Raw genomic sequence first — 12,230 nt, 5'->3', positions numbered from 1 at the left:
CCTAATTCAAATTACGTTAACAAAATTGGAAAAATTGGAAAACTGAAAATTCAAAAATTGGAATGAAAAACCTGGTTGCAAAATCGAAAAATTCAGATCAAAGTTGTCGGAATTCGGAAAAAAAAGATGATTTTAGTAACGTAAAATATAAAATATATAATGACTAGTACTTCACCTGTGCGTTGCACGGAGGTCAGTTTCAAAATGAGAAAAATAATAATATGTAAACGACTATCTCTTTATAACAACACCAATTCAAGTAAAACAAAATGGAAGGAAATTAAAAAAAACATAATCTTGATATCTTAATTCATAGTTGTAACATATGAAGGTCAATTAAATATTACAAAGAAGAAAACGTGAAGCATGGAAAACATGATTTGAAGATTAAGTGAAATCATTTACAACATATGGTATAACTCTATTTCATGGAATGCAATCTACTACACCATGTGAATCTTCTGCAAAATAACCAACTTAACAACAAACACCACCACCGTGGCAGCAAAAGGGATAATTAGTGAAAATCCCCAATTCATTACTTATATTAAGGTGGATATAACCTCCTTTTCATTATTAGTGAGAACCCCCACCTTATATTAAATAATTTTTTTGTTAATTAATATTGTTTTTGACATGACTAATATACCTAATTTGCCCTATTATATCTAAAATAATCAAACATATTTCACGTTCTCTCTATTTCTCTTATTCTCCCCTCTCTTTTCTCTCTACATATTGTCGCCTCCAATCCTCTTTCATCTTTGCGCCGCCACCGCCTCCAACCCTCTTCCATCTATGCGCTGCCATTGTTACTCTCTTCTCCCAACGGCGTTCCTCCCTCCACCGATACGAAAAGAAGGCGGTCTTCACCCCTGGAATTCTCTCGTCAAGGACGACGTTAGGGTTTTCGCTAGGGAGAATGACGAGACTATGCAGCGGCGCTAAGGTTGATATTGCGTCTGAGATTTAATTAGTGACCACCGCCAACATTGTTTCATTGTTATTGTTGTTGTTCTTCTTCTTCTCTGATTTTTTTTGGAACCCAATTCTCGAATCTTAATTTTCTTCATTGGAGTTTTTGGTTGAATTCTATTTTGTGTTCAATCAATAGTATAATGGATGTTTGTTTTTGTTGAAATTGTATGGTGTTATTTACAGATTTATAGATATTTTCGTACATTAATATAGTTGTTTTTATTACTTTTTAGTTGATTGTAATAGTTGATTTAATAAATAGTTAATTTTGATAAATGAGAGTTGGTGGAGATATATAGTTGTTTTAATCATAATTATTTTAATAACAGTTGTTTTAATAATAGTTGTTTGATTGAAATATAGTTGTTTTAACTGAAGACAAAAAAGTATAGTAAAAAAATATTTTTTAAAAATATAATAAAAAGTTAAAAAAATATTTTTGTAAATATTATTTTTTAAATAAGAAATAAATAAAAAAAAATAAATTAAAATTAAAATACAAAAAAATAAAAAAAAAATAAAAAGTGCATCAAAGTAGTGTATAATAGGTAGTGAGTAGAGGAAGGGTAAATTTGAGAATAAAAAAATAATGGGTCTCTCTCTAATAAAGAAAAAGAAGCTGGACCATAATTAAAATAATGCTAAAGGGGATTCTCACTAATAGACAAAAAAAAAAAAAAAAAAACTTTTTTGCCACCACCGTCGAAGACCGCCGGTCAGCCATCGTTGACTGCCAGTCTCCGGCGTTGACTTTTTTTTTTCTTCTTAAAAAAAATTATTTTCATTAATATTATTGTCTTGACCTGCAATATTACTGTCTAAGAGACAGTAATATAACTGTCTGAGATAGTAATTTTACTATATTAATGAATTTTATCGTCTTGACCTGCTATTTTGCTGTCTTGGACCGTAATATCATTGTCTCCAACCGTAATATTATTGTCTCATGTAGTAATATTACTGTTTGGGACAATCATATTAGTAATATTACTGTTTTGGCATTCACTATTATTATCTCAGATAATAATTTTGTTGTTAACACAGTAATTTAGAGAGAAAAAAGTCAACTTCGGAGACCGGCAGTCAACGACAGTTGACCGGTCGGAATTTTTTTTAGAAAATTATTTAAAAAAAAAAATCAACGCTGAAGAACCGCGCGGTCAACGTTGGATGTGGCTGGAAAAAAATTCAGAAAAAAAGTTATTTTATAAAAAGAAATATATTTTAAAAAACTAATGTGATTTATTTGTTCAATCCGGGGTCAATAGGAAATATTGATAAAGTTATAGTATAATTGATGGAATTGATGAAAATTATATTATGAGGGATATTTTAGACAAAAAAACATAAGAATGAGTTTATTTGTGAGACTATTTTTTTATGGCTTACGTGTATTTAAATGCCTTGTCATAAGCTTGAACTTATTTGGCATTTGTGCGTTTAAAAAATGCAAAAATCAACGATTCCTAACCTTAATAAGCTCAAAAGGAGAAAATAAGAATTTCGGACTTTGAAATGAAATATTATTAAAAAATGGGAAAAAATGGAATATAAATAGAGGTAAATAGGAAATTTCGTGCCAATTTCTATGTACCCCTAATTATATATGACCTAACCTAAACGGCGTCGGTGGCTGCTTTGCTCATTCCTTAATGCCGGCTACTCTTCTAAATTTCGCCTCGTTTTCGTTTGGCCGTTGTTAACAAACTCCTTCAAATTTCCCACAAGAGAAAAGAGATGTCTTCCGGCGGCGGCGGCGGCGGAGGAGGAGGAGGTTACAGAAAGGAGAAGAGAAGAACAAGTTCACATCGTCGTCATCGTCAACAATATAAAAAAACTGATGATGATGATGAAAACAACTGTTCATCATCATTTACAGAAGAACAAAAAATGGAGGAGGCTCCTCCAATTCATACAAATTCCCGCTGGAATAAGGCAGTTGAATCGGATTCCAGACCTCCTGCTGATCTAAATGGAAAGGAGGATGATGACGATTCTGCAGCAGCATTAAATATTTGTTCAAAGGGGAAAGAAAAAGTTGAAATTAAATTGAATTCAAGTAATGAAGTTGAGGAGAATGATATTGTTCAAAGATTACTACAGGACCTCAGACTTAGTGCTCAAGAGCCCGACGGCTTGTCCGATGAATTGCTGAGCATTAATCAACAGCTGCAGGATGATGAGGTACTACATTATTACTTATTAATGCTAAATTGAATTACTTCTTATTTTTCTCTATTCAATTTGCCAGTGAACCAATTCATAGGATCGATTTACTTTTTCAGAATAACCTAACAAGACAGTTAATAGCTTATGTTTTCAATTATCAACATCAGGAATCTTATCAACAAATACACTCACAAGAGATTGATGACTTGATGTAGCAATGGAAGTTAACAGAATTTGATAATTTGCCTAAAAAACGGATTAAAAGAAAGAAAAAATAAAAAGCATCAATTGATCATTTCAAAAGCTCTAGAGTACATGCCTATGAAACACCGCGGGCTTCACACTTGTTGTAATAGTATGAGAGAGTATTTCTTAGCACTACTTTAATGAAATAACAAATTTGTAACCTAAACTGTTTTCGAGTATTGGCAGTTGGCACAGTAGCAATGACAATAGCATGTTACTTGTGCACCAATTTTTGAAGTAAAAAAAGTTAGTTGGGTGATGAACTTTGAGAGTATCACATTCTAAGGATGCCGACTGCTTACGACTTTGTTCCTATCATGCACTAACATAGACATAACTACGCAGAGGCGAAACGCACTTATAAGGACCTTCTCTAAAACCTTAGAGTTTTTGTTATTTTCTTAGTTGTTTACCTCTGTAATATACCTGAGAAGACGACCCAGTTTGTTTTCGAAATGTCACAAACCTACCAGCAGACGTGTAGGAAATCATCTCTTTTTGTTTAACTTTAATATATGTACACAATTTGGTGTATGTATCAGAGGCTTGTCATGTCAGACCCGTGCGCAGCATGAGACGGGTGATTCTTTAGTGGGTCTAAGCATTATAGTTTACCTATCTTCTAGGGTAGATGCTCATCAATCTTCAATTTAATGGAGTGACAGTAAGTTTGCTATTAGTAGGCGATGAATTTTAAGAGAGTTATTTTTTTGGTTAACAATGCTTTTTAAATATTAGATATCGACATCCCTTTTATCTTTGCATATTGTTGGTGATGGCATGAAGGAATGTGCTAAGTAATGAAGATTAAATATTGGGAATGGAGTACACTCTCCGCTTAGTGTTAGGCTGTGGAAGTAGAATGCTTTATATAAAATACATTGTCGACGGAGTTCTTCACCGGAAATTCTCTATAACTTAGTTGGCTCTAAATCAGTTCTCGAACCAGCTAAATCTTCAAAATCTTTCTTGTTTTCTTCATTAAATCGTGGATTGAAGGAAATAGATTCAAAAACATTGACTTCCCTGTCACTCAAAATGCTTCAGCTAAGCTAATAAGCGTCTACAAACTCGTCTCTTTGCTGCAGATTGAATACTTGAGACTGAAGGCATTTTGTTCATGCCAAATAAACATGTGTATTGTGCTCGTTGAATGAATATATGTACTATTTGGTTGTGTGTATTACTGATTCAGTGCCTCTGATTGGATATTTGCTTTCAAAGAGATATGGATTTAGAAATGTGAAATCTTTGTGGTCAGAACATAGTGTAAGATGTCAAATATAAAACATTTAGGGGTACAAAGCAGTCAAAATTAAATATCGCAGGCTTCACAGAGGTGATACGTAATGCAATTCTCCGTGGTTAAGTTTTGATGTGTGCACAAAAGTCTATTTATTCTGGAAGTGACAACTATTGCATCTGTTACTTTAGTCTGAAATTAAAACTACAATGGTATGGAAATGCTAAAGATATTATTTACACTCTCGTGTATTAAAAAGTCATTAAAATGAATCGGCTGCAAATCAGGAACATGTTTTGGAATTTCAAATTCAATTAATGATGGAACAAAATGTGAAATTAAGTCAATTATCATTGGTTTCCTGTTAAGACTGACCCAGAAGTTCTGAACCGACGCAAGTGGGATCATACCGTAGTGTTTCCCGTTTGCCTTTCCGTGTTTGTGTGTGTATATAGGGATTCTTTCTCAAAATGTTTTTGTTATTGTTATTGTTTTGCAGCTACTAGCTATGGAATCTATTTATGGAGATAACATTTTGATTCTAGACAACCAAAGTGGCTTAAAGTGTTTTCAGGTAGTTAACCAGTCAAGACTGTTTTTTTTTTTTTTCTTTTTTTTGTAACAAACACAATTTTATTAATATTGGTTCTGGTTTACAGGCTCATATTCACATCGAAGTGCCCAAAGGAGTATGCATCACTGCAAATTTTGGGTCCGATAAAAGAGATGACGTTTCTTCAGATTTTTCATACTCTTTCGAAGTGGAATATCTCCCACCAATTATATTGACATGTTTATTACCAAAATCATATCCAAGCAATAGCGCTCCTTACTTTACGATATCTGTTCAGTGGATGGGATCTTCTAGAATTTCTGAACTGTGCTTAAAGCTTGACGCAATATGGCTACAAAATGCTGGGCATGAGGTTATATACGAATGGGTGGAATGGTTACACAGTTGTACACTCTCTCATTTTGGTTTCGATGCTGAGATACTTCTTGGACCCTATGGTTTAAGACAAGATAATATAGATACGAGGGCAATTTCGTCAAGTGTCTCCCCTGATATTGATATTCCTTCATTAAAGAGTTACAATGAGGAACAGAAGCACCACAATTTCTGCAGAAGCATGCAACAATGCCGCATCTGTTTCAGCGAGTTTCCTGGTAAGTGTTTTATATATTTGCAGAATTTTCCGTTAAAAAATCATGAAGAAAATGTTGAATGACATGTATGTCCTTTGTTAGGTTCGGATTTCATAAAACTGGCGTGTGAGCACTTCTTCTGCGAGAAATGCTTGAAAACATTTTCAGAAATACATATAACGGAAGGAACAGTGATGAAACTGGAATGCCCAGAAGCAAAATGCGAGGGAATGATTCCACCGGGTTTACTTAAAAGATTATTAGGAGAACAAGAGTTTGAAAAGTGGGAATCTTTGATGCTGGTCAAAACACTTGAATCAATGAGTGACGTCGTTTACTGCCCGAGATGTGAGACGGCGTGTATACAAGATGAAACGGACCATGCTCAATGCTCAAACTGCTACTACAGCTTCTGTACCCTCTGTTGGGATCGACGTCATCTTGGAACAACATGCACTTCTCCAGAGATGAAACTTGTTCTTCTGCAGGTATCGATATATGTATATATCTTTTTTTTTTTTGATTTAATTGGTTTTTCGAATAAATATGAAAAATCACAAACAATTATTTATGATGGTGTCTTTAGAAGCGACAGGCATCAACTTTAATGAAGGGAGAACAAAGACGGCGTGAGCAAGATATGATAAATCAGATTCTGAGTGTAAAGGAGATAAATCGATTTGCAAAACAATGCCCTCGTTGTAAGATGGCTATATCAAGAACAGAAGGTTGCAATAAGATGGTGTGTGAGAATTGTGGGCAATATTTCTGCTATGTGTGTAATGAAGAAATATCTGGATACGAGCACTTTAGGGATAGTAAGTGCAAACTATTCCCGACAGAGGAAATTCAGAGGTGGGAAGATAGGATGAACAATGGTCTCCAAGTTGTTGGTCAGATCCAAGAACAATTGATTACTGGTAATGCTCATCCATGCCCTAATTGTCGTCAGCAAAATGTCAAGGTAATAATAATTATTACATCGGTTTCAGAATCAGTTTATTTGATTTCATTCGATTAACTAGTGTTGTTTGGTGACAGGTTGGGAATAACAACCACATTTTGTGTTGGGCATGCCAAAATCATTATTGCTACTTGTGTAACAAGACGGTCAGGCGAAGTACGCAGCATTATGGTCCAAAGGGTTGCAAGCAGCACACACAAGGATGATATTTTTACATATACATACATACATACATATCTCCGGACATGTAAATTTGACACATTGTCGTCTACCCATAATTTAACAATTCTTATAATAAATGATGCGTTGTCATTTGAATGATATTCGAGAACAACAAGGTCAATTGTTGTTTTGGAAGCATCTCGATTTTTACTTGATGAAAATTCATCAAGAAGTTTTGGGCTTGAAATTTATGTGTTGCAATGCCAACAACTAAAGTTGCTCATCACTTGGTCAAATGGGCTGCTAATACTATTTCTGCATCACCTTCCATAGTTTATTCATGTTACTTGTTTTTGTGATGTTGAATTTCTCCTTCTGGACTCTTATTTCGCTGATTTCTTTCAAGAGAATCACAAGATTAATTAAATCTAATTATAATTGTGTTTTAAAGTTTATTAGTGATATATATATATATATATATAATAATAATAATAATAATAATAATATCAATGTCTTAATTCTCTATTTTATCCTACAAGATGATTATAATACACGTGATTAGCACTGATAAATCTTCTTAGCGTGATATTTCAAAGGGATCCGTGGCGCAATGGTAGCGCGTCTGACTCCAGATCAGAAGGTTGCGTGTTCGATTCACGTCGGGTTCAAAAATCCCGAAAAATATATCCTTGTTCTCTTTTTGCACGAAAAAAGAAATGACATTGCTTAAAATCAAGTACTTTAATAACACTAGTAATTCTCCTCTTGCATGCATGTGGGTCATTTGCTTAAAATCAAGTATTTTAATAAAACTAGTACTCCTCGCGCTTGCATGTGGTTATGAAATTTAAATTATAGTCATAGCACAAAAAACTAAGACAATATTTGGTAGTGTTTATATTTTGTTTTCATTCATTCCCAAAACAAAATTATATTTACTATACTTCTCAAATAATTTTCTCAAAACAATCTCAAAAGTTTATTTCTCCTTCAGATATGATGTGGCTGCTACAATAAAAATGATTTGACTGCTACAGTAAAAATTGTCTTAATTAAAAAACAAATAAATATCATTTAGTCTTTCAAAATTTTTCTTCTAAAATATTTTTTTCTAACACTTTTATACATAATTTACTATACTTCTCAAATAATTTTCTCAAAACAATCTCAAAAGTTTATTTCTCCTTCAGATATGATGTGGCTGCTACAATAAAAATGATTTGACTGCTACAGTAAAAATTGTCTTAATTAAAAAACAAATAAATATCATTTAGTCTTTCAAATTTTTTCTTCTAAAATATTTTTTTCTAACACTTTTATACATGACGTGACTGCTACAATGTATTTTGTCTCCTTCCAACATATAAACAAACATTACTTTCATTCTTAAATTCTTCCCCCAAATTATATTTTATCAAAATGAAATCAAAATAAGTTCTAAAATGCCTCCAAACATTGCTAAGGTTATTATAAATTTTGTTTTTGGGAACAAACAAAGGGTTTATTTTACATACCCCTAGTTACCAAATAAACTAGGGATAAACCCAAGCCAAAATCATCATTTGACGGGATAATTACATTTTTGGTCCCCCAAGTTTGCCCGTTTTTTAGTTTTGGTCCCCCATTTACCGCAGTCAACAAAATACACTCTCGTTTTATCAACATTTAACACATTTGGTCCTGCCGTTTGGTTGACCGTCTGACTTAACAGTCAACCGTCATGTGCCACGCACGTGACTTCAAATTAGGGCTTAAGTTGTATTTTTTCTCCCAAAATCAACATTTCTCTCTCTCTCTCTCTCTCTCTCTCTCAAATTGGGGATTTTTCCAAGAACCCTAATTTTGGAAGAAATTCAAATTTCAACAATCCAAACACCAAATCACGAAATTCTCTCTCCCCCTCTTGAAAACAGCAAACTGGCAGTGATTATGGGGATTGGAGTGCAAGACCATTTCCAATCGAAGCTCATACATGTAAATGTGGAATTGAGCTTCCAATAAACACTTCGTGGACTGATAAAAACCCTGGGCGGCGATTTCTTGCATGTGCAAATTACATGGTGAGTAAATATCTGAAATTAAGGGGTGCCATTTGTTCCAGTTATGAATTTCAATTTTTTTTTTTTTTTTTTTTGTCACAGAAAGTATCACATTGCAATTATTTTGAGTGGGTCGATCCAGAAATGTGTGGAAGGTCAAAACAAATTATTCTCGGACTGTTGAAGAAATTGAACAAATTGGAAGATGACATGAAAGAAGAGAAGGAAAACCAAGGGAAGATGTTGATTCAACTTGAATTATACAAGAAGAAAGTAATGAAGTTGATGGTTGTGATTCTTGCTTTGCTTTTGTTTATAGCAATGCATATGATTTTGAAGCTCTAATGATGTAATGTTGTCTGATGTTGAAGCTCAATTGATGTAATGTTCTCCTTATATAGACTTTTGTAATGCATATTTTGGCATATTTTGAATGTAATGAATGGTTTAGACTATTGATGTTTTAAATGCAAATGTGTGATGGTGACCAACAAATGAGCTCAATATATATATAACAACTAAAATAACAAGCATGAAGGATTCCAAATCCCAGAAAAATTTCAATTGAAAAACATTCCAACTGAACAAATCCATAATTCCAAATAACAACATTCCAAATGAACAACATTCCAATTAAACAACATTCTAAATGAACATAACAACAACAAACAAACAAAACAAACCAAAGTAAAGTAAAATCATTCCAATGGATGACAAAACAAACAAAATAAAGTACATGTCCATAAAGTACTCCAAAAGTCATTGCAACAACAATTCAAACATAGGAAAAACATCAAGTTATGTGGTCTTCTTTGATCCATTCTTTGACTGTGTTGGCTTTTTGGCTGGCCTTGGTGCAGTGAATGGATTTGCAGAACTTGTAGAGCCTTGGATACCAAAAGCAGATCTGAGGTTGGACATTGTGATGAAATTAACTCCTCCCTTGACAATGACATGAGTACTTACACTTGAACCTTCATTGATCTGCATCTACATCAACAAAAAGAAAAAGGTTCAGTAAACAAACCATTAAGTACATTAAACAATCAAAAGGTTCAGTAAACACTTACATTGATTGTAGATGTAGTATTTGAAGTTCTTGTCATATTCACTTGCCTTTTTGTTGGCCTTCTTACCTACAACAATGATATAATAATAATAATAAACTAAAATAAGAATAAACATTGAAAAGAGGAAGAACATTGAATAAAAAATGAATAAAGTTACCTGCATCTTCCTCTGTGGAACTTGTGTTTCTCCTCTTTGAGAAACATTCATTGCAGCAGTGCTTTGTTGTGTAACAGGTTCTTGCATAGATTCTTGCCCACCTTGATCAGGTTCTTCCCTAGATTCTTGCACACCTTGATCAACTTCATTTGTTTCTTCCACAGTCTTTCTTTTTCCTCCACATTTCCTAGCATTATGCCCTGCTTGCCCACACTTTCTGCACTTATTAATTCTTGGAACCCCCTTTAACTTTTTTCCCCCAACAGAAGGTGGCTCATCTGGCTCTCTTCTTCTCAGTTTTTGTGGTCTACCAGCTTTTTCTTCATACATTGGTGGTAATGGAGGCTGCAAAGTGCATTGAGGCCAAAATTCTGGTCCATTTATTGGTGAAATGGAGTTTTCATATGCTCTTTTATATGAGTCAACACTGTAACAGTGATGAACATATCGCTCAGGGTCTTCATGCCTACACCAAATGGCAGAAATGGCATGTTTGCAAGGGATACCTGTCAAATCCCATCTTCTGCAGCTGCAACTCTTTGCTCTTATGTCAACAGTATGCTGATCATACATCCCCACTATCTGAAAATTCCACTCATCTGATTTCATTGGGATGCACTCACCAGCCTCTTTCATATTCTTTATCAAGATAGTTCTGATCTTGGGACAAATGTTTGTATCCCATTTTAGAGCTTTTTCCCTATTCAACACCATTCTAGCCATCAACATATTTCTTATACACTCAAGCATTGGTATTATTGGTTTCTCTCTTGCATCAAGGATGAAAGAATTAAAGCACTTACACATATTGTTCAAAAAGATATCACATTTAGGAAATGGATTGAAATGAGACCTGGTCCAATTCTGAGGAGGCTTCTTCACTAACCAATTGTATGCAGCTTCATCTATAGCCCTCAGTTCTTCCATTCTCCTCTTGAACTCTTCAATTCTAGTGGCTTTTACAGCTGCCCACAATGCACTCTTAATTGCCATACCCCCAAAGCCATCCTTCTTCATATTACTATGTAAGTGCCTTACACATAATTTGTTTTCTGCACCTGGGAATAGAGTTTCAAAAGCAGGGATAAGTCCCTTTTGTTTGTCAGACATAAATGTCCACTTGTGTTGTTCCTCAAAGCCAATGTCTTCATCTAAAAACTGAATGAACCACATCCAGGTTTCCTTAGTTTCACCCTCAACAATAGCATAGCAAATTGGGTATATGTTATTGTTTGGATCCAACCCAACTGCAGCCAATAATTGTCCACCCCTCTGCCCTTTCAAAAAACACCCATCCACTCCTATACAGGTCTACAAGCATTCTTGAACCCTTCTTTGCAAGCTGAAAAGCAAATGTACATTCTTTGAAACCTCAAACCTTCTGTGTCCTCTGTCAATTTTAAAACAACAGTGGCATTTGTGTCTGTTCTTTTGAGTTCTTCACAGTAAGATCTTATTTTTTGAATCTGTTCTTCTTCTGAACCTTGAATAGCCTTTAGTGCCTTTTGCTTTGCCCTATAGGCTTGAGATTTGGAGACACTTGCTTTCAAAGTTGTGCACACTTCATTTCTGAACTCAGTTGTGCCTAACTTAGGATTTTCTTTGAATTTTTTCATGAAAGTTTTACCAATCCAGCTGGACTTGAGGCTGCTGTTGTTGTAGTTCCAATATCAGTTGTTATGGTCAGACACATAAGTTTTGATTTGCCAAGTCTTGTCATTTTGCATTGGAGAAACATGTATTGACCATTTGCAACCATCATTCTTACAGCAGGCCCTCAGTCTTCTACTGTCATTCTTGTAAAACTTGATCATCATCCCCCTCCTAAGGCAGTGGCTCTCTATAGCAAATTTTGCTTCTTTTTTTGAAGAAAAAACCAACCCAAGCTTTAACTCAGGGTTTTTATTGTCAGTTTTAGGATTAAACTTGAGGAATTTAACCCTATGTTCATCATCAGAGCCACAATCACTGCCCATTGAGTCACTGTTAACACAGTCATCATCACCTTCTTCATTAAGCATCCTAGTATACATATCATCTGAGACAAATTCAGAGA

The 12,230-nt window shown here is 34.3% G+C and overlaps 2 protein-coding genes and 1 non-coding gene across 3 annotated transcripts; 2 read left to right on the top strand and 1 right to left on the bottom strand.

Annotated features, from left to right (window-relative positions):
- Positions 1–2,512: 2,512 nt before the first annotated feature.
- NHL8 (NDR1/HIN1-like 8) lies at positions 2,513–7,106 on the top strand. The gene is made up of 6 exons (XM_012972136.2): positions 2,513–3,162; positions 5,136–5,210; positions 5,296–5,803; positions 5,885–6,270; positions 6,369–6,746; positions 6,824–7,106. The coding sequence occupies exons 1-6, from the start codon at positions 2,716–2,718 to the stop codon at positions 6,950–6,952; spliced, it is 1,923 nt and encodes a 640-aa protein (XP_012827590.2). The 5' UTR covers positions 2,513–2,715; the 3' UTR covers positions 6,953–7,106.
- A 398-nt stretch (positions 7,107–7,504) lies between these two features.
- Positions 7,505–7,576, top strand: TRNAW-CCA (transfer RNA tryptophan (anticodon CCA)). Its single transcript has one exon. It is a non-coding gene; the product is annotated as a tRNA-Trp (tRNA).
- Positions 7,577–9,571: 1,995 nt separating this feature from the next.
- LOC148772835 (uncharacterized) lies at positions 9,572–11,488 on the bottom strand. The gene is made up of 2 exons (XM_088820438.1): positions 10,064–11,488; positions 9,572–9,937 (listed from the first exon to the last, which is right to left on the bottom strand). Exons 1-2 carry the CDS (start codon positions 11,345–11,347, stop codon positions 9,746–9,748), a joined length of 1,476 nt encoding a protein of 491 aa, XP_088676564.1. The 5' UTR covers positions 11,348–11,488; the 3' UTR covers positions 9,572–9,745.
- Positions 11,489–12,230: the final 742 nt, after the last annotated feature.

Source organism: Erythranthe guttata, chromosome 1 (genome assembly GCF_056151865.1).
Source record: "Erythranthe guttata isolate IM_541 chromosome 1, IM_541, whole genome shotgun sequence".
Lineage (NCBI taxonomy): Eukaryota > Viridiplantae > Streptophyta > Magnoliopsida > Lamiales > Phrymaceae > Erythranthe > Erythranthe guttata.
Note: the sequence above shows the minus strand (reverse complement) of the source record. Positions and strands in the feature narration are given on the sequence as shown.